The 22502-nt window shown below is 39.4% G+C and overlaps 1 protein-coding gene across 21 annotated transcripts in view; it reads left to right on the top strand.

Annotated features, from left to right (window-relative positions):
- HP1BP3 (heterochromatin protein 1 binding protein 3) overlaps positions 1-14749 on the top strand; it is a 39427-nt gene extending 24678 nt beyond the window's left edge. For all 21 annotated transcript variants that reach the window (XM_038531723.1, XM_038531728.1, XM_038531730.1 and 18 more), the window contains 5 exons: positions 3950-4040; positions 8852-9011; positions 10625-10736; positions 12382-12495; positions 12932-14749. In XM_038531723.1, coding sequence (XP_038387651.1) covers positions 3950-4040; positions 8852-9011; positions 10625-10736; positions 12382-12495; positions 12932-13226 — 772 coding nt within the window. In that variant the 3' untranslated portion in view covers positions 13227-14749. The remainder of the gene's footprint in view (positions 1-3949; positions 4041-8851; positions 9012-10624; positions 10737-12381; positions 12496-12931) is intronic.
- The last annotated feature ends 7753 nt before the right edge of the window (positions 14750-22502 follow it).

A 22502-nucleotide genomic window follows, 5' to 3' on the forward strand; every position in this document is an offset into this window, starting at 1 on the left:
AGTCACACACACACACAGAGGCAGAGACATAGGCAGAGGGAGAAGCAGGCTCCATGCACCGGGAGCCCGACGTGGGATTCGATCCCGGGTCTCCAGGATCGTGCCCTGGGCCAAGGGCAGACGCCAAACAGCTGCGCCACCCAGGGATCCCCCTAAAACGCTTTTGTATACACTATTTTCCATAATTAAGAGAGACAATATTTTTTCCTGCCTCAATTTTGCTTACCCAGGGTTACCTGACTGTTCACTGGTAAAGCCAAAACTTTATTTTGTTTTTCAATTTCATACCTCTTGCTTTTTCCCACTGTTCCGGGTTGTCTTATATTGGAAAGTGCAGGCATAGCTTAGTGAGTAAGAATGTAGGAGTCTGGAGTCAGACTGCCCAAGTTTTAACTGGTTCTTTCACTGCCTAGCTATGTGACTTTGGAGAAATGACTTTTCTGCGTCACTCAGCTTTTTCCCATCAGTAAAGTATGAGCAATAATAGTACCTATTTCTTGGGTCTGTCTGTTGTATTATCTGTTTTTTTCCACGCATATAAAGGATTTCAAATAGTACTTGGCACCGTGGTAGATGCTAATGGTGTGATATAGACTATAGAATTTTTCAGAACGGGGATCTGTGCCTGAGACTTAGCAGTAAGTTAGAGATGGAGTTTGATTAGATCTAGAAGAATGTAGAATTTAAATGGATGGTAGAGTGGGGAAGTCATTCTTAAAGGAGTTTCATAAGAAAATTTCAGAAGCGAGAGTTGACATTCTTTTTGGGAACTAAAAGGAGCCTGGGTCTAACTGCATTCATGGGAGGCTTTGAAGTGGGTTGAGGCATTAGGACCTGACACTTGATCTTTTGAGTAACACCTAAAGTTGACCTTTGTAGATGTATTGACCTAATGGTGGTATGCATTACGAAAACAGAAAGCAGCACAGTGCCGAGAAGGGGCAGCGTGGTGCCTTGTACTAAAGTTATAACAGTGATGAAAGAATGGGCCAATCTGAGAAATTTTGAAGCAGTTGGTAAATATGGTTTTACTGAAAGATAGAGGAGTGATAGAACTCTGATTTCAAAAAGCCCAGGACAAAGGGTATGCTAGCATAAAGATTGCTGAGAAAACAGAAATGTTGTTAAAGAAGGGAACCGATTTAACTGATCACTCATTCTGGGAGCATCTGAACCTCAGTTAAGAAGTTCTCTTCACCTGGGGTGTCATTGTTTTACTGAAGCTGCATAATCTCCCATTGGAAACCAGTTTTTTGTTTTGTTTTGTTTTGTTTTTTTAAGATTTTATCTATTTATTCACAAGAGACAGAAAAAGACAGACACAGACTGAGGGAGAAGCAGGCTCCCTGCAGGGAGCCAGATGTGGGACTCAGCCCTGGGGCCAGGATCTCACCCTGAGCCAAAGGCAGATGCTCGACTGCTCAACTGCTGAGCCACCCAGGCATCCCTGGAAACCAGTTTTTTTGTTTTTGTTTTTTGTGTTTTTTTTTTTTTTTTGTAAAGATTTTTATTTATTTATTCATGAGAGAGACACAGAGGGAGAGAGGCAGAGACACAGGTAGAGGGAGAAGTAGGCTCCATACAGGGAGCCCAACGTGGGACCCAGGTCTCCCAGGTCTCCAGGATCACACCCTGAGCTGAAGGTAGCACCAAACCGCTGAGCCACCCAGGGTACCCAGGAAACCAGTTTTTAAGCCTTCTGTCTTACAGAGCAACTAATAGAAAAAGTGTGTGGCAGTTAAATCACTCCCTCAACTGTGTTCCCAAAACTCTATGCACGTACTTCAACCTTGAACTTTACCATGCCTTATGATAATTATTGTGTATTTATCATCTCTTAAATTCCTAGAGTTTAGTGACCAGGTCTCTGTATTTATTCCTGTAAAACTATAAAAAATACTCAGTAAATGTTTATGGGATGAAGGACTTTGTGTCTCTATGTGTTTTGGGCATGGCATAAATCATACTCATCCTGAAGGGAATAGCACTGGCTTAGAAATATTTTCATTGTGATATTTTTTTAAATTGGAAGTTTCTTCATTTGGATTGTCAGGGATGTACAAGATTTGTTAAGATAGTTCCCACTCTTTAGCATCCTGTAGGAACATGGGATTCCCTCTGTTCTTCCCTAAGCATATAGATGATGTCATTAATTTTAGTGTGGGGATGCCTGGGTGGCTTAGCAGTTGAGCGTCTGCCTTTGACTGAGGGCAGTGAGATCCTGTCCCACATCAGGCTCCTACAGAGAGCCTGCTTCTCCCTCTGCCTATGTCTCTGCCTCTCTCTCTCTCTGTTTCTCATGAATAAATAAATAAAATCTTTTTTTTTTTTTTAATCTTAAAAAAACAACTCTAGTGTCAGCTCAGCCTGTAATACCTCAGTGGTTAGATACAAATTGAAAATTTCTCCTCCATAGAAAAATATCAAACCTCAGTGAAGCATCTATGATAGTTTGGCCCTTACTGTTCTGCCCCTCAGTGGGCTGTTCCAATTATCTTTTTTCTGCCTACGAAGCAACTAACCAACTAACTCATGCTGTTCTGCTGATTGGGTGCTATTCTAGCAACTCTTGAGAGTTATGACAGAACAAACCTCCAGACTTTCAGATTATGATTCACCCTTTCTTCAGATGTCCTATTGTTGGCCTGAATGTACAGCTTTCCATTTGATTGTCGTGTTCCATGCTATAGTTCCCTTTAAGCCCTGGGTCAGCTTTAATGATTTGTCCCTGCACCCACCTCTCAGTTTACTGCTCCTTGACAGGACAGTCTTGGACTTGGTCTTATGTACGTTTGTTTGCTTGTTTTAAAGAATTTATTTATTTATTTGCTTACTTATTTATTTGTTTATTTATTAGATTTTATTTATTCATGAGAGACACAGAGAGAGGGGCAGAGACACAGGCAGAGGGAGAAGCAGGCTCCATGCAGGGAGCCCAATGCAGGACTCGATCCCGGGTCTCTGGGATCAGGCCCTGGACCGAAAGTGGCACTAAACCGCTGAACCACCCGGGCTGCCCTAAAGATTTTATTTTTAATTAATCTCCACCCAACATGGTGCTTGAACTTACAGTCTAGAGGTTAAGAGTTTCAGGCTCTTTCAACTGAGCCAGCCAGGCCATCCATCTTATGTTTTTAATGATACTCCATTTCTTCTTTCTGCTTTTTGGTTTTGATGACCTACTAGCCTGGTTTGTTTCAAACTGTAACCCCCTTAAGACAGAGACACTATGTTTAAGAGCAACCAATTTTGGGGACGCCTGGGTGGCTCAGTGATTGAGCATTTGCCTTCGGCTCAGGGCATGATCCTGGAGTCCCTGGTTCAAATTCCACATTGAGCTCCCTGCATGGAGCCTGCTTCTCCTCCCTCTACCAATGTCTCTACCTCTCTCTCTCTCTCTCTCTTTCTCTCTCTATATCTCTTGTGAATAAATAAAATCTCAAAAAAGAGAAAAGAACAACCAATTTTCTTTTCCAGTGAATTGTTTTATTAGACTAACCTCAGATACTAGTTTGTGAAAAATGAATCTGTTGGTTTTTGTCACTGTGTTACTAACTTTTTAAAAAATCTAGGAATTTTGCCTCAGAATTCTAGAGTTGGGTGGGAATTTAAACATACCCATGCTTTGCTTGATTACATATTTTGGTTGCCATTGTGGTTGATGGAAATAAATGGAAGGTGTTTGGAGTGCCCTGAAGTTCGGAAATTGGTTCTGTGTGGTACATAGCTCTGTGTGGTATATGGTTCTGTGTATCCGGGTAAGGACTTCTTTGCTCAAGGAAAAAGTACCACTTGTTTTAGGGATGCCAATACTTTATTTTATTGTCCATTTTAATAAAGTACTACATATAATAAGAATCAGAACTTTAGTTCAGGAAATAACCCTGGACTTTTTTCTTTAAATCTCTCCATTGATATATTTATTGCTATTCTTTTGTTTTCTCTGCAGGCCTCAGCTGTTGAAGAATGCTCTGCAGAGAGCAGTAGAGAGAGGCCAGTTAGAACAAATAACTGGCAAAGGTGCTTCTGGGACATTCCAGGTTAGAGGCTGAAAAGGATTATAGAGAAGTGGTTCTCAGAAGTTTTGGTTGCAGGACCTCTTTTATACTCAAAATTTTTTGAGGACCCCAAGAGGTTTTTTTGTTTTTTTTTTTTAATGTGGGTTATACCTATCAATATTTACCATAATAGAAATTAAAACTGAGGGAAATTTTAAATATTCATTTATTTAAAATTTTTTCACATTAGCATAAGTAACTTTTTTTGTGAAAAATAACTATATTTTCCAAAACAAAATTGAATCAGAAGAGGGGTACTATTTATTAAAATGTTACTAGTCTTTGATGTCTTGCTTAAGAGAAGACAGCTGGTATCTGTTGAACACATTTAGGGTTACATCTGTGAAGAAAATGTACCACACACAAAATTATAGTTAGACAAGTGTGGAATATTTTAAGATAATTTTCAAATAGTTGTGGATATTATTCTTTAATACTATACAAAAACTCAACAGAGGATCATTTAAAAAAAATTTTTTTTATTTATTAGAGACAGCTGTTAAGTGTGGAAGGGGTGGAAGGAGAAGGACTGGCAGACCTAGCAGACTTCAGAACCTGACCCAAGGCTGTCTCACCACCCTGAGATCATGACTTGAGCCGAAATCAAGAGTCAGAACAAATGATAATTTTTTAAGTAGCTTTATTGAAGTATTGTTTATATACCATAAAATACATTCTTTTTAAGTTACAGATTATAATTCAATGATTCTTAGTAAACTTGCAGAATTGTATAACCATCATCACAATCTAGTTTTAGAACATTTTCATCATCCAGAAAGATCTCTTGTGCCCGTTTGCAGTCTCCCCATTCTCATCCTTAGCCAACCTACTAATTGACTTTCTCTTTCTATAGATTTGCCTTTTCTACACATTTCATATAGGTAGAGTCATACAACATGTGTGGTCTTTTGTGTCTGGCTTCTTTCACTTAGCATACTCTTGTTTGAGCCTTGTCTGTTGCCGCATGAATCAGTCCTTTCATTCCTTTGTACTGTCGCATAGTATTACATTATGTGAATCTAACATTTATTTATTCACAAGTTGATGAAAATTGGGCTTATTTCTACTTTACTCTTAGGAATAATGTGCCTATGAACATTTACATCCAATCTTTGTGCAGATACGTATTTTTTATTTCTCATGGATATATAACTAGGAGTGTGGTCTTGCTGGACTGTGGGGTAAATTTATGTTGTAAGAAACTACCAGACTGGCTGCATCATTTTACACTCCTAGCAACAAAGTGTAAGGGTTCTAGTTCCTCTATGTCTTTGCAAACACTTGTTACTGTCTTTTCAAAATTCTATCCATACTGGTGGATATAGAGTGCTATTTCATTGTGGTTTGGGTTGACATTTCCCTAATGATTGCTGATGTTGACCATCTTTTCATGTGTTTAGTGAACATTTGTTTATTCTTTTCTGGTAAAATGTCTATTTAACTCCTTTTCCTGTTTTTAAAGTTGGATTATTTGTCTCATTATTGAGATATAAAAGTTATGTAACTAGATAAAAGTTCTTCACAAGATAAATGATTTGCAAATATGTTCTCCTAATCTGTGGCCTATACGTTCACTTTCTTAATGGTATCTTTTGAAAAAGTATAAAAGTATTTAATTTTAATGAAGTCCAGTTTATCATTTTTTTTTTTAAGATTTTATTTATTTATTCATGAGAGACACAGAGAGAGAGAGAGAGAGAGAGAAGAGTAGAGACACAGGCAGAGGGAGAAGCAGGCTCCATGCAGGGATTCCGATGTGGGACTCCTTCCCGGTTCTCCCGGGATCACCCCCTGAGCCAAAGGCAGACGCCCAACCGCTGAGCCACCCAGGCATCCCCAGTTTATCATTTCTTAAAAATTGCTCCTGCTTTTGGTGTTATAGTCAATAAATCAAAGCCTAACTTATGACCACAAGATTTTTAGGGTTTTTTTAGAAGTTTTTTTTTATAGTTTAGCTTTTACATTGAGGTCTATCCATTTTGAGTTTTGTTTGTGGTATGAGGTAAGGATATAAATTCATGTTCTTGCATGTGGATACCAAATTGTCCCAACATTATTGAAAAGACTGTCCTTTCCCTGCTGAATTGCCTTGGTATCTTTATTTAAAAAGAAAAAAAAAAAATTGACCAGAAGGGTTAAGGGCTTATTGCTGGACTCTTAATTTTGTTCCATTGATCTATATGTGAATTTTTTTTTAAAGATTTTATTTATTTATTCATGAGAGACACACAGGGGGGCGGTGGGGGGGGGGGGGGTCAGAGACATAGGCAGAGGGAGAAGCAGGCTTCCCGCAAGGAGCCTGATACGGGATTTGATCCTAGATCCCAGGATCACGCCCTGAGCTGAAGGCAGACACTCAACCGCTGAACTACTCAGGCATCCCTCTATATTTTGAATTCTTAGGTCAAGATCACACTATTTTGATGACTAACTTTGAAAACTTTGCAGTAAATTTTCGAACTGGGAAGTGTTAAAATGTAATTAAAAAAAAAAAAACTGTTTTGATTATTCTGGGTCTTGGGCATTTCCCATATGAATTTTAGGATCCATTTGTCAGTTTTCACAAAAAAGCCTGCTAGGATTTTGGTAGAGATTGCATTGAACCTATGTATCAATTTGGGAAGAATCATTTTTTATAATGCTGAGTTTTCTAGTTCATAAATACTGACTGTTTCTTTGTTTATTTAGATCTTTAACTTCTCTCAGCAGCATTTGTAGTTTTCAGGATAAAGGTCTTACATTTCTTTTGTTAAGTTTATCCCTAAGTATTTTATTCTTTTTCCATGTTATTGTGAATGGAAATCGTTTCATTTTTTAGATATTCCTAGCCTATAGAAATACAACTGATTTGTCTACTGATTTTATATTGATTCAGTTTTGCTGAACTCATTTACTAGTTCTAGGAGTTTTTTTGTAGGCTTCTTAGGATTTTTAGTGGCTTCTCTAGGATTTTCTACATACAGTGTCATATCGTTTGCATATAAAGACCATTTTACTTCTACCTTTCCAACCTGGATGGATGTTTTGTTTTGCTTTTTTCTTGCCTAATTGCACTGGTTAGAACCTCTAGTACACTGATGAGAGCAGACATCCTCATCTTGTTCCCCATCTTAAAGGGAAAACATCAAGTCAGCTGTAGGTTTTTCATAGATGCCTCTTATCAGGTGGAGAAAATATTTTCCTTTATTACTTGTTTGTTGGGAGTTTTTATTATGAACAGCTATTGGTTTTGTCGGATGATTTTTCTGTCTCTTGAGATGATCCTGTGGTTTTTGTCCTTTATTCTGTTAATATGGTATATACATTAATTGATTTTGTGGTAATTCTTTAAAGATTAGTTGTCATGTGGAGCCTGAGGCCATATCAGTGAACTTTTTGTACTCATGCCTTAAAATTTTTGGTCTTAAACTGAGTGGATCTTTTAACCATGCGTAATTTCATAACATGGTCATTTGGAAAATAGTGGTTCACTGAATTATGCAGATTATTAAAATACCACATTTCATCAAACAATAACAAAAGTAACATTAATATCACCCACTGGCCTCATCAGAGCAGTGTTTAAGTACTAGGAAATTACCAAGCTCACCATGGTGTAAATACAAATGTTCTATGATTTACATTTTTTCTTGAAAATTTGAATTTTATACTTGGCAACAAATACAGTTAGTTTTCCTTGAAGGGAGAGGCTTATTTAATACATTTCCAAGAAAATGTCTACCAGATGCCCAAGTCTGAATAAGTATAGTTTATCTATTAGTTGTTCCTTCAAGGAAAAGGGGGTGTTCCATGAATAATGTAGCTGGTTCTGCTCACAACTCAATCACTCAGGTGCTTTTCCTTGAGACCCACCATCTTACCTCTATATCAGTTGACGTGCTTTATGTGTTCTTCCCATCTCATCCCATAAAATATCAAAAAAGAAATGCACTGGCATTGAGATTTAATGAAATAATTTTGACTACTTCATCAAGGACATTCCTAAGGAAAATTGACTTTTTTCTTTTTAATCACAAGTGGATAGCAGTAGAGAATACAGTAACTGCTGGTACATTTTTGTGTCTCCTCCTTGATTTACACTAAGGTGGCGGCAGTTTTACCCACCATTGCTTTTCTACCGTTAGTGCAAATGTTACCACAGTGAGAAAGGCACATCACATCTTAATATTATTATGAAAATAGTTTTGACCTTGCAGATCCTCTGAAAGAGTCTCAGGAACTCCAGAGGGTTTACGGATCACTCTGAGAATCTCTAGACTATACCTGAGTTTGTCCTTTTACCCTTTTTGTTTATCGGTTCTGATCTTTCTTCCCCATCCTTTTATCCTTGGAATATGCTATGTTATTTTCTGTTGTATGATACCCTGCATATTTATCAAGCTTTTTGTTGTTGTTTTCCTTACAAGATTAAAAAAAGTTCTTATTTTTGTAACTATTACGTTTTTCAGATTGAGACAGGGAAGTATTCTCAAAAGTGTCTTATTTTGGGGGGCATAACAAGTTAACTTGCTTATTGGAGTAGAGCTGTCACTCTGAGTTAGTGTGGCTGTTGCTGTTTTAGGTTGGATAGAGGGGTAATTGGAAAGAGGAAATATCCTTAGGAGGGTTGGGACTCCTCAGTTTGATTGAATACCTGATGAGTGGGAAGAGAAAGTCCCTAACCTGACAATTTATTGTAAAACATATCTGTGCTAATGCAGGAACTCCGACCCACCTGGTGCAGAGGAGTCTTGTCTTGACCTGCTTTGGGAGAGTGTTGTCTTGATGCTTTTCTCTTCCTCCTTGGAAAACAGCTGAAGAAATCAGGGGAGAAACCCCTGCTTGGTGGAAGCCTGATGGAATATGCAATCTTGTCTGCCATTGCTGCCATGAATGAGCCGAAGACCTGCTCCACCACTGCTCTGAAGAAGTATGTCCTGGAGAACCACCCAGGGACCAATTCTAACTATCAAAGTAAGACTCAGAGTTGTGCGCATTAACTGGGATCAGAGGAATTATCTTGTGAAAGATTTTAGAGCTCATGCTATTAATGACAAGGCATTAAGTACTGACTGTGAAAACCAAGAGGGGACAACAACTTGACAAATTTCTTATATAGGGATCCCTGGGTGGCGCAGCGGTTTGGCGCCTGCCTTTGGCCCAGGGCGCGATCCTGGAGACCCGGGATCGAATCCCACGTCGGGCTCCCGGTGCATGGAGCCTGCTTCTCCCTCTGCCTGTGTCTCTGCCTCTCTCTCTCTCACTGTGTGCCTATCATAAGTAAATAAAAATTTAAAAAAACAAAAACAAAAAAAAACCAAATTTCTTATATATAGAAAGAAAAACAAATGATCAAGGTTCATCCTTAATTTACAATGTCTACTGAAGAGCAGGATTTGGTTGTACTTTGCTGTAAAGGTTTTTCTCCTATATGTTTTTACTGTAATTTAGATAAATCTTTTTTGGTTTAGAGCACTCTCAGGTATAATAGCTTTTTGCCTTTCTGAATGTTTACCAAAACATCTAATTTCACCTTGAAACTGAGCTGGTGTTTTAAAACACGGCTTAGGTTATTTCTCATTGCCTTAAGCCCTAAAACAGAAAATACTTTTATTTAGTAAAGTGTATCTACCCTATAAGGTGGTGATTTGAGATGAAAAACCTCAGCCTAACAGCTCTATCACATGCGGATTAGTGAGGCTGGCTATTTTCTCAGTGGACTACTAGAAAGAGTGGTGTAGGGTAAGGAATGTGGAAAATAAGTAACAAAATGCAAACTGGACTGTATAACTTTAATTTGAAAGTCTTACTATTGACTTTTAGCATACATGCAGTATGAATTTTTTAATGTTATGAGAGATTGCTTTCTGATAATTTTTTTCATGTTACAAAACAGCTCTCTGTGCCCTTTTTTTTTTTTTTTAATCTGTCCTTCCTTAAGATATGTATTGTGTTCAGTGTGCATATTCACCCTTATAGACCATTTCGTGATTTTCCCTTTTGGTTGAAAATTAGAAGAGAAGGTGAAGGTGGTTATTAACATTTCAGTTTCACTGATACCGCAGCTATGTTTTGGACACTGAATCGTAAGATGTAGTTTTGATGTGTCTTTGTATGAAAGATGAGAATTGGTGAGGCCTTTAGAAGCCATGGTATTGTTCTGTTACTGTTTGCTGATTCATGAGAAATCGGTTTTGTTGATATTCTGCTAGATGATTTTCCTAGTACAAAGGGGTATTCAGTGGATGTTTCAATGAATGGAGAGGAGAGATTTAGTTTTAGGTTGGCTGTTAATCATTTAGTTGCCTCTGTAGGGCTGGTCACCACTCTGGGCTCTTGTTTTCCCTCCTGTGAAATGAGGAATTTAAATGGTCTCTAAAGTCTCTTGCCGTGACAATTTAACTCTTTTCAAATTTATGGATGTTTAATTGTTAAGTGAATTTTCAGTCACTTTGACCACAAAGAATTCCTTTTGCACATGTCAACTAGTATCTGACAGGACAGTAAATTAATGTATAACTGATTGTGGTTGAGGTAATTATCAAATTGAATAAATCACTTTCTTCATTTCTGAATTTTTTGTTCAGTGCATTTGCTGAAGAAAACTCTGCAGAAATGTGAAAAGAATGGGTGGATGGAACAGATATCTGGCAAAGGATTCAGTGGCACTTTCCAGCTCTGTTTTCCCTATTATCCCAGGTAAGCAGCTGGCCCATAATGTGAAGTGTTGATCATTGTAAAATTTAAAATCTGATTTTAGGTTACAGGCTTGGGTTTCATGTACTAACTTACTACTGTTATTATACTTGAAGATAAAGACTACTTAAGGCAATGTTGCTTTTCTGTTTTGGGTTTTGTTTTTTCTTTTTAAGTTTTATTTATTTATTTTTGAGAGAGCGCATAGAGCAGGAGGGGGAGAGGGAGAGAGAAATCTCAAGCAGACTCCACAATGAGCATGGAACTTGACACAGGCTCTCATGACCCCTGAGATCATGACTAGAGCCAAGAATTAGATGCCTAACTGACTGAGCCACCCAGGCACCCCTAACTAAGGTAGTATCGTTTATAGAGTAAGAGCTTTTCATGTAGGAATGGGGGATTTTGACTAGAGCTTACTGTTAGCCATCTATTCCTAAAATCAAGCATTGAATTCTATGAGACCGTTGGCCATTTTTATATTCATTCCTTTTTTATTACGTAAATGATAATGACAAAAAGATTATTAGAGGATTAGATATGTTTTAACTGTCCTTCATTCAAGGAGGGAAAGCATTGGCTGTTCCCAAGAATCCTAATCTATCTTCTCCATACTATAGAAACAGGGAGGGCCATTTCCTTGAAAACCTCTTATATCTATAGTTTATTTATTACTGAACTAAAAAATATATTGAGCACCTCCTGTGGGCCAAGCATTATCCTGTGTACCCATGCAATGGCCTTCTTATTCTTTGATTTCTGGTAAAGTTCCATGATCTGTACCACTAAAACCCTATTTTAGCAAAAGTATAGTATAGTTTCTTATATTGTACCTTGTACACAAGCCTAGGTGTTATTTGGTTGCATGTTATTTGAATTTTTCAAATTCTTAAAGCCAAATACATAAAATGTTAAAATTTAAGGACTTATTAATCAATGGGATCAATATTTCTATCAGTAAGGGGAAAGAAAATTAGAAAATACTTACTGAATTTCTCTAAAACTTAGAAGAGATTCAGCCTTTACATTATTTTGAGGCTTTTTGCCAATATCATGAGGGCAAAAAATGTATACTCCTCTGCAGACTGTTTGCTGCCTTATAGATAATTCACTGCTTTATATTCAGTGGCAAGTACAGTGCTGGACACACATCAAGAGCTTAAATAATTATTTATTAAGTAAATGAGTAAAAATTGGTTTTATTAAATGGCAAGAGGAAGGGAAAGAATTATGGTCTGGGACTTTTATAGATTTGTTACAACTTTGTGTGTTCAAAATAGGTTAAACTGTAACCTGATAGGGCAGCCCAGGTGGCTCAGCTGTTTAGGGTGGCTCAGCTGTTTAGCACCACCTTCTTCCCAGGGCGTGATCCTGGAGACCCGAGATCGAGTCCCACAGCAGGCTCCCTGCATGGAGCCTGCTTCTCCCTCTGCCTGTGTCTCTGCCTCTGTGTCTGTGTGTGTCTCCCTCATGAATAAATAAATAAAATATTAAAAAAAAATAGACGTGTAACCTGATACTTGTAACATAGTATTTGGGGAGGGCAGGCAGATGTGTAATGTCCAGGAAAGAGCAGCTAGGTTCACATTTTTCCCCTGTCCTCTATGGGACTTCTCTTTTACCTAAGTTTTCTTTTTTCTTTTCATAGCCCAGGAGTTCTATTTCCAAAGAAAGAGCTAGATGACTCAAGAGATGAGGATGAAGAGGAGGATGACTCCTCAGAAGAAGACTCTGATGACGAAGAGCCTCCACCTAAGAGGAGGTATGGATGTGTGGGAGGCCTTTCTACCTTAGAGCTAAAAATGGCAGTAATAGTAATCGTGTCTTAACAACTCAGGATCCTTCTCAGAAAGTTCTTTGTGTAACATTTGAACTTGTCTTCTTGAAAATTCAGGGACTTTGAATTTAGGAAGCCTTGTGAATATATAATTTGCCATTTGGTCTGTTTGGCTATCCATAGTTTGTTATTCAAAGAAAAATAATGCCATATTTTCTTAGGAAAAACATGAGTTATGTATAGACTTTCATGAATTGGTTGAATTTTTACACAGTTTTAGTAAAGAGTCTAATCACATTCCTATCCTTTACATAGGTGACTTTTACCTACACTAGATCTTTTCTGGCAAAGTATCTGGTCATCCTGGCAAAGTGAATCTCTCCAGTACTAAGTCATAGCCTTTGCTCTTTGGTTCTCACAGGTTGCAGAAGAAAACCCCAGCCAAGTCATCGGTAAAGGCTGCATCTGTGAAGCAGAGAGGGTCCAAGCCTGCACCTAAAGTCCCAGCTGCCCAGCGGGGAAAAGCTAGGCCCCTGCCCAAGAAAGCCCCTCCCAAGGCCAAAACTCCTGCCAAGAAAGCCAGACCCTCATCCTCAGTCATCAAGAAACCTAGTGGTGGCTCTTCAAAGAAGCCTGCAGCCAATGTGAGAAAGGAAGTGAAGTTGCCCAGCAAGGGCAAAGCCACCATGAAGAAATCTTTCAAAGCAAAAAAATAAATTTTATAGGAAAAAAAGGGTATCATGATAAAATTCAGAATCTTATTTTCTAAGGTCAGTGTGCATTTGTTTTAGTTTTGATGCTTTTAAAATTACATTTTTTTTCCTCCCCCATGAACACTGTGGGGAGGGAATATAAATAAACCAATTTAGGCATTTGTTAGCTTTAGGTGCTGTTCTTGGTGCCTGCCTCTTCCCTCAGTCATTTTAATTTCTTCGATAACTCCAGTTTTCCTGAACTGTATAATCTACATTTGTCATTTTTTTCTCCCTCCACCCCAACCATCTTTCTTTTTTTATGGTCAGCTTTGGCTTTTTTTTTTTTTTTTTTTTTTTTTGCCTTCCAGCTTTATATAAACAGCTGCAGAGATTTTTATATTTGTAGAAAGCATCAAGAATAGGATGCTGGTCAGGTGCTGGAAGTAAACAAGAGGCAGTATATATAGCACTGACTGAATTGTAAAGCCTTCTGCCTGGAGACTTCAGTTATAGCTATATAATAATTAATCTTATTTATAAAACCACTCCACTAACCCTTTCTCTCCAACTGTGTAATTACAGAGACATCTTAGCTTTGGGAATAAGCCAAAAAAACGTTATAATTTCATTAGGTTCTGAAGACCTATAACTCCTTTGGGCCACTTTCACATTGGTCAGTTTCCAGGTATTTTTCACTGGCCCAGGGCATTGCGTTCTCTCAACCGCAAGCACAAATTCCCTCCACCACTTGATTTTTGAAGGGGAAATACAGGAATATATTGAATTTGTGAATTCCGGTGTCACCTGTGTTACCAAAAACCAAAACATGCAAAATCTCCTTGATCAAATGTTTAAATATATTTTTTAATATTTGGAGCATGAGTTGTCATTTCCAGTTTGCCTTTTTTATAAGGAAATGTTGGAGAGTTACATCATTGCTAATGTAGAAATGTTAAGTGGAAAAACACACAATTTCCTAAAATAAACTAAATTCCAGATCATCTGTGGGTTTTTTTCCCCCTCCTTTCTTTCCATAGCACTTTTGATATCAAGCAAGTGGCTTCCTTTCTGAGATATTTTAAAAGAAAAGAAAAAAAAAAGCAAATGAAGCCCAACTACCTAACCCTTTCTCATTTGTATTTGTTTTAGTATTGTGCAGTTGTGTTAAATAGTATTAGCTTTCTACTTGGGAAATACTGATTTCCAGTTATCATTTATCTTCCCTGTGGCACTTGACATTTTAATTGTCTTAAACTTTTTGGTGTATACCTTCTGGCCCCTTTGAGTGCTGCCAGAGGCAAAAGACGTTTGTTTCATTCATTCCACTTGCATTGTTTCCTGGGATCTCATCTGCAGCCTAACATGTGGCTGGGAAATGGACTTGAGAAGATTGGCTTGAAGTAGATCCTTAATCATGTGTGATCCCATCATGAGCTCATTGGAATTTGTGTTGCATGTAAGGCAATCTTTCCTGTTGTAAATCTTCCTTTTTTTATGTACATATATTTTGAAAAATATGAATAAACATGAAATTTTAAAGCTGCTGAACTGTAGCTTATATTTAAAAAATTCTAGTATATCCTTAGAACTAGCTAAGGTGCAGTCACTTGAGTCTTTTCTACCCCTTGGAATAGCTGCCATTCATTTTCCTTTTTATTTTCAGTTTTTAAATTTCTTTAAATTAAAAACAAAATTATAGATTTTATTTATGAATAATCTCTACACCCAGTGTGGGGCTTGAATTCACAACCCCGCGAGAGTGCAGCTCTACTGACTGAGCCAGCCAGGGGCCCCCATCTTCCTTTTTAAATACAAGCTCCAGTTTATTTGCTTTTGAATACTTTATATGGATGGTAAATGATGTTTCTAGGTATATTGAACCTGATTGTTTAATGAACAAGAGGTTTTAAAAAATCATTCTGCGTTTTACATTAAGGTCCTTGTTTTCAAGATCATAGATTCCAGTTTTTTATGTTTTTAATGTTAAGATATATCCTTGGATTAGATAAAAAAAATACAGCACTGCCAAAGGTTTGATAAACCCTACAGATCTAATCTTAGAAAGTAATTCTCTTTTCTGTTATGCTATTTGGCAGGTAATATATTATGGTGTTGGGTACCTGTGCTAAGAATTTGTCTACTCTTCTGAGGTCAAAAGTTGGAGGATTTTGTGGTTTTCTTTGTTTTACAGTACCATTTTTAAAACGATATCCTGAACAATAACCTGGTAGCTATATTGTACATCAGGTGCTCCAGCATAGGGTAAAATGTTTGGACCAGATCATTTGAGATCCTTTCCAACTCTGACATTGTGTTAATTGTACAAAGTTTAGGTAAGGACAAAATTGTCCTTGCTTCAGAATCATGTAAAGGGAAAAGACAAGATGTTCACTACACTCTTGAGTGAAAATCCCCACCATCAAAGACATGCACCTTACTTATGTTAAGATAAAGGAATGTTTGGTTTTTTTCTCCCTTCCAGGCATTCTAAAGGAGCAGAACACATATATTTTACTTCCATGTTACAGAAAGGAAAACAGCAAACTCAAGAGGTAATCCCAGCAAGTTCCAGCATGGATCAGTGGCTTCAGTACTCTCTGTTAGTGACTTACTGAGTTTAGTTACAGTGTTTCATGCATTCTTAATCCACCTACAAACCACCTTTGGTAAATGAATCTCAGAAAGTACTGGGAGAGAGATTGTCAGCTGCTTAACCTACAAAATGAGAAAGAAGAGCTACCATTGCAAAATCGTGGAGAACTTTCCTTAGTAATATGATAAAAGTACTCAATACAGATTCTAACCATCCACACAGACTTAATGAAAAGAAGCCTGGTCCCGTATAAATCTTAGGAAACAGATCTATGTTTTAATCATGTCTGTTGGGTATAATTAACCAGAAAATAACATGAAACGAGCTAGTTAATATGCCAGTACCTTTAACATTTTCCCCATCATTCTTAAAAAGTTTGTCAGCCCCACTCTAGGTTTGCTAACCTCTTTTTGTACTTATTGTAAAGAACCTGTGAAATTATTCTTGCTCAGGCTGTGGTAACTCTTGCCATCCTGATGGATCAGGAGAAAGAGGTGAAGCCAGCCATATTCATGAAATGCTGTATTTAGTCAACTAAGAAAAACTTAAAATTTAGGATTATTGTTGAGATTTCTCATCTTTGATACCTGCAAAATCCTGTTAACGATTTTATTTCTCTCTGGGGTAAGCAAAAATTCTAACTTTGTCTATGGCAAGAAATTCTATTCTTAATTGGAAAAAAGATCATTTTTAAGCTATTCCCCAGAGGTTCTGATTGACTTTACTTCCCAGCATGCAGAGTTTGTTTTGCATTTTCATGGTAGAACAGATGGCCACTCAGTTCTACAGAGCTGAAGCTAAAGAACCATAACTGTTGAAGCTCTTGGTTTAGGAATTGCTTGACAAAACTGTGCCTAGAAGCCATAAGAGATCACTAACCGGTATCCCTCAGCTGCAGTGAAGTTTGCCTTTTTTAAGAAACTAATTTCTAACTATTTTCCTATATTATTTTCTTTTATTATTTTCCATAAAATTCTTCACTGGTTTTTCTGCTGGAGAAATTTTCTACCTTTGATCATTTAATTTATTAGCCTAGTCTGAATTGTTCCTAAGCAGTTTTGTCAACAACTGATATGTCAGAGGCAGCTTCGAAAGGTACCTTCTAAGTCATTTTCCTCAAAAATGGCGATTTTCTCTTGATACTGTACATAAATGTGTAATTAACGCTATTTGGTATTAAATCTGTTTAACAAAGAGACCTTTCTTTATGGTGCCTTGAATGTTCGATAAAGTGTAGTTTTAAATTCGACCTGTTACCATAAATAATAATGACAATCATAGCAAACACTAATTGAGTTTCTTCTACAAGTCAGGCTCTGTACATAGATTATCTCATTAATCCTTGGAACCCTATGAGATGGTGATTGTGTATTATCCCGTTACAGAAGGGAAAAACTAAGGTACAAAATGTGGTTCAGAAACTTGCCCCAGGTCATAGTAAATGGCAAAGCCAGAATTAAACCCAGTCTCTCAATGCAGAGCCGTCTCTATCTGTTCTGCTCTGTTGTCTCCCCTTGGTGGTTCTTCAGCCTTCTGAATTCTCTTACCCTGCAGCTCAGTGATTCTGTGTTCTGTTCATGGCAAACAAAGGACTTTAGAGAAGATTTGGAAATGAGATGAAACTGTTACATTTACTTCTAGAGGTTTGCTTAAGGTTTTTTTTTTTTTTTTTTTTTAAGATTTTATTTATTTATTCATGAGAGACACAGAGAGCGAGAGGCAGAGAAACAGGCAGAGAGAGAGGCAAAGCTCCAGACAGGGAGCCCGATGCGGGACTCAATCCCGGGACTCCAGGATCACGCTCTGGACCGAAGGCAGACACCCAGCTGATGAGCCACCTAGGCATCTCGCTTAAGAAGTTTGATAAGAACTATTACAATTAGATCTTGGATCACTGAGGAATGTTGCCTAGACTGCCCTAAGTTGTGTTTTGGATACTGTACTTGTACAGTACTTGGTCATTTTCAAATCCTAGCCTTGGGATACTTTTCTGGTTTCCTCCCAGTTTACTTAACACAGGCCAGTTCTTTCAGTTTACCCGGTATGGATGCTCGTGAGAGCATTTCCTCCAGGAGCCTCAGCTTCTGTGAGAACTTTGACATTGCTCAGGAAGCATCTGTCCCACTCTATCAGCCCTAAACTTGTACTTGAAGAGGCCTACCAAGAGCAGTGCCAAAGGGGGACTACTTGACAACTGAATCTTTTGGACCGGGTATCTGCTGAGTAATCATGAGCTGGAATGTTAGTAATCCTTGCTTTTAATACTCATGATTCTGAGAGAAACCTCATCACCTGGTCTCCCCTGCTGTCTCTGTCTGCTTTGCCCCCAATACCAACAGATGCTCTTTCCTAAAACCCAGAGAGTTCATTACACAGAGATCAAGGGTCACATGCTCTTCCAACAGAGCCATCCAGGACTCCAGTTTTTTATTATTTTTTAGCTCCATTGAATACTATTACCAGCTTCTTTAGGTAGTATTTGCTATTACCTGCCTTTCTCTACTTTCCAAAATGTATCCTGAACTCCCCTAATTCTTCTGTCTCTGGCAGCAAGGTCTCTAAGTGTTTCTGGAGAACGGTCCTCTTCAGACCTATACTTTTCAGTTGGGAAGGTACTAGGAACCATTCCTTGTTCCCTGCACAGATGGGGTACAGGTAGCAAGATAAAGTGCCTATTTCTAGGGCATCCGTTTTTTATTCCACAGTATTGGGAGGGGTGCCACTATGTTAATGGTAACATTGAAACAAATAGAAGGAAGTGCAAAGTCCACAATAGTTAATAGGGTAAATCAAGATTTCTAGAAGTAAAGCAGCAGCAGCACTTTGGGCTCTACCAGGTGATCTTCAGGGGGAGTGCCCATTCACCCTTCTCTGGAAGCATAAGCACTGCCCTAACTGGGACCCTCCAACAGGTGCCTACAGTCTGTATCCCATTTGGAACTAATGGTGCAACCTCAGGCAAGTCACTTCACCTTCTGGTTCTCAACAGGAAAAGTGGTAACATTTCTCTGATCCTGTAACCTCTACACTTTGCCAAACCAGAATACATGGGAAGAGGAAACTATCTGGCCACATAGTGTTGTGGTCCTCCACTTTTTGAAGGAATCTTAATCATTGTATTGAGTTGGCTTGGGCTGCCATAACAAAGTAGCACAGACCAGGTTGCTTAAACAACAGCAGTTTGTCTAGGAGGTCTGTAGTGTTGAAGCCCAAGATGAACGTGTCAACAGGGCTAACTCTTTCTGAGAGCCCAGGGAAGATCTGTTCCAGCCCTCTCTTCTGGGCTTATGGATGGATGGCTGTCTTCCTGTGTGTCTTCACCTCGTCTTCCCTCTGTACATGTCTGCATCTGAATTTCCTCCTATAAGGACCCCTGTGATATTGGATGAGTGACCCTAATGACCTCATTTTAAGTTACCTCTTTACAGACCTATGCTTTGACTAACAGTCACATTCTGAGGCAGTAGGGGCTAGTAGTTGAACAATGAGGGATTAAGGGAGAAGATACAGTTCAGCTCGAAACATGTCTCTGTTTTGTTGTTGTTTAAATATTTTAAACATGAGAGAGAAAGAGCATGAGCAGGGGGTAAAGGGAGAGGAAGAAGCATACTCCCCACTGAGCAGGGAGCCCAACATGGGGCTTGATCCAGGACCTCGAGATCATGACCTGAGCCCAAGGCAGACGCTTGAGCAACTGAGCCACCCAAGCACCCTTTGTTGTTATTTAATTTTTTAAAAAAGATTTTTTTTATTCATGAGAGACACAGAGAGCGGGGGGTGGGGGGCGGGCACAGAGACACAGGCAGAGGGAGAAGGAAGCTCCATGTAGGCAGCCTGACGTGGGATTCGATCCCGGGTCTCCAGGATCACGCCCTGGGCTGAAGGCAGGCGCTAAACCTCTGAACCACCCGGGCTGCCCTTGTTTTTTAATTTGTGTTCTAGGTCACTTACTTTGGGAGAGTGCAATATTGAGGGTACATTGCAGGGACAGCCATTAGGACTCACCTTAGAGAATGGAATGATGGTGCTCAAGGTTGGAAAGTAACTCTCAGCATGGGGAGGTGTTGCCGAGCAAACAGAGGGAAGCTTGTGTGGTGAAAACCAGGTGTGGAGGAGCTGCTGGGCCAGGCCTGTTGCAGGCTCACCACCTCGGTGATCAGATTTGAAATGACGTGGTGTTACTTCCCACTCACATTCATCAGCTGGCAACTCCAGTTAAGATTCTAGGATTTTAGAGGAAAGGGGAGATTGTGAGAGCAAGCTCACACCTGTAGTTCAGTAAATGTCATTGACTCATCAGGAAATAACCATGACCCAGCCGTGAGCCCCAACATGTCCAGGGCTCATGAACCCAGCACCCTAGATTGCCTTTTTTTGTCATTTCTTGCTCTGCTGAATATAGGTAATTCCCCTGGGCTTCCTGCAGAAGTGAGTCATAAATCCAATGGTTGAAGTTCTACCCTGATGGCTCTGGGAGCTGTGTTGTCATGAATGTAGGATTAGACTCACAGGGCGGATGAGGATGCAGCAGTGGCCCGTTTTATGCTGCTGTCCCGCAAGGAACTAGGTTGGCTCGCCCCGGAGATGGCTGACACCCACGAAGTCTGTTTCCTTTGATGCAAACGTCAGCTTTGACATCTAACATACCTTTAGTAAGGCTTCGTGCACAGTAGAAGCATGGAGTTTTTATGCTTTTAGTGGAATTAGATCACCTGGATTCGGAAACCTGGGAGAATGGCTCAGATTAGCAGTTACATCACTTTGATAAATAAAAATGAAGGAATGAACTTCAAATTTATAACTGCATTTTTTTTTTAAGATTTTATTTATTCATGAGAGACACACAGAAAGAGAGGCAGAGACACAGGCAGAGGGAGAAGCAGGCCCCACACAGGGAGCCTGACGTGGGACTTGATCCCGGGTCTCCAGGATCACGCCCGGGGCTAAAGGCGGCACTTAACCACTGAGCACCCTGCATTTTGTTTTGAAACACTTTATCCCTGAGTAGGGATGAAGACCAGTAAAAAGGGGATCCTCCAGTCAGGAGCCAATGTAACATATTTCACATATTATCTTTGCAGATCTGTGGTGTTTTGTTGTTAATCTCCCTATCTCTGGGACCTAGCACAGTGTCTGCCACTGAGACTGGCCTGTCCCCTTATCCTGAGAAAGGCTTAGAAAGCAGAATTCTCTCTTGCCTATGTCACCATGATTTTAATTCCCTGGTCTTGTTTCATTTTGACCTGAAACAAATTACTGTCCCTATTTTAAAAAATGTAGGATCCAAATTAATTCTATGCATCAGAAACTTGTTAGAGCCCGTAGTGAATACAACTGTATTGCTTTCTCTGAAGAGTCAAAGAGGGACTGCGAACCTAGTAATTGGCAAGTCTTCTCTATTTAAAATTCACACACCAAGCTCCACACTCAGCACAGAGTGCTTGAGACTCTCCCTCTCCCTCTGTCCCTCTACTTTTCTCTCTCAGATAAACAACCTTTATTTCTAAAAAAAAATTTTTTTAAATAAAAATAAAAATTTTTTAAGATTTTGAGAGAGGGAGAGAGAGCACAAGGGGGACAGAGGCAGAGGGAGAAGCAGGCTCCCTGCCGAGTAGGGAGCCCGATGTTGGGCTTTATCTCAGGACCTTGTGATCATGACCTGAGCTGAAGGCAGATGCTTATTAGCTGACAGCCACCAGGCGCCCCTCAAATACATAATCCTAAAAAAAAAATTCAGGGACGCCTGGGTGGCTTAGTGGTTGAGCATCTGCCTTTGGCTCAGGTAGTGATCCCGAGTGGAGGGATCACAGGTCCCACAGCAGGCTGCCAGCAGGCAAGAGGAGCCTGCTTCTCCCTGTGCCTATGTCTCTGCCTCTCTCTGTCTCTCATGAATAAAAATCTTAAAAAAAAAAATTCACTTGTTTTTAAAAACTAGTTAGAATTAACCCTTTATTTTTTGTGTACCCTGAGCTTCATATATTGGTATTTCCAAAAAAGCAACCAGCAAACCATCTAGATCTTTCTCCTCACTGGACTCAAGGCCATCTCATGGTTTCAGTGAAGAGTTTCCTAGAGCCCTTGATAATGGGGAACTCACTTAACACCTGCCATTCAGTCATATACAAAAGAAACAAGGATAAAGGCAAAGCCTAACATCAGCTAGTATTAATTATCGAGTGTCTCACTTACTGTGGGTCAGGTACTGTGCCAAGCATTTTGCCCACATAACTCATCCTGACGTCGCTATGAGTCAGGTGTTAGTGACACTTTAACAGATGAGGCATTCCAGATTAAAGTGATTAAGGTGTTTGCAAGGTCCTACATCTAGTAAGATTTTGTGCCCAAATTTGGGAGCAAGCCTCTAACCATTACACCCCCTTGCTGCCTCTGGAAGAGCATGCCCATGCTCTGAGACCAAGGGAATGGCCAGCACACAGGTGTGGGGCTCAGACCAGCCTCCTCCAGAACTCACCTGAGGCTCGAGGCCCCTAGACCCTGTTTCTCTGCCTCGCTCACCCCTGTCGGGGTGCTCCTCCACTGGACCCGAGCGCCCGTGTCTTATTTTCCGAGGAGTGGTGCGTGGGCAATTTCTGGTGTTTCCTCTCTGCGGAACTCACACTTCCATACACCACCAAAGGCTGAGCTGAATCGGGTTTGCAGGGTTTTTTTTTTTTTTTTTTTTTTTTGGCACCTACAAGATGCCC

The sequence above is a fragment of the Canis lupus genome, chromosome 2 (assembly GCF_011100685.1).
Source record: "Canis lupus familiaris isolate Mischka breed German Shepherd chromosome 2, alternate assembly UU_Cfam_GSD_1.0, whole genome shotgun sequence".
NCBI lineage: Eukaryota > Metazoa > Chordata > Mammalia > Carnivora > Canidae > Canis > Canis lupus.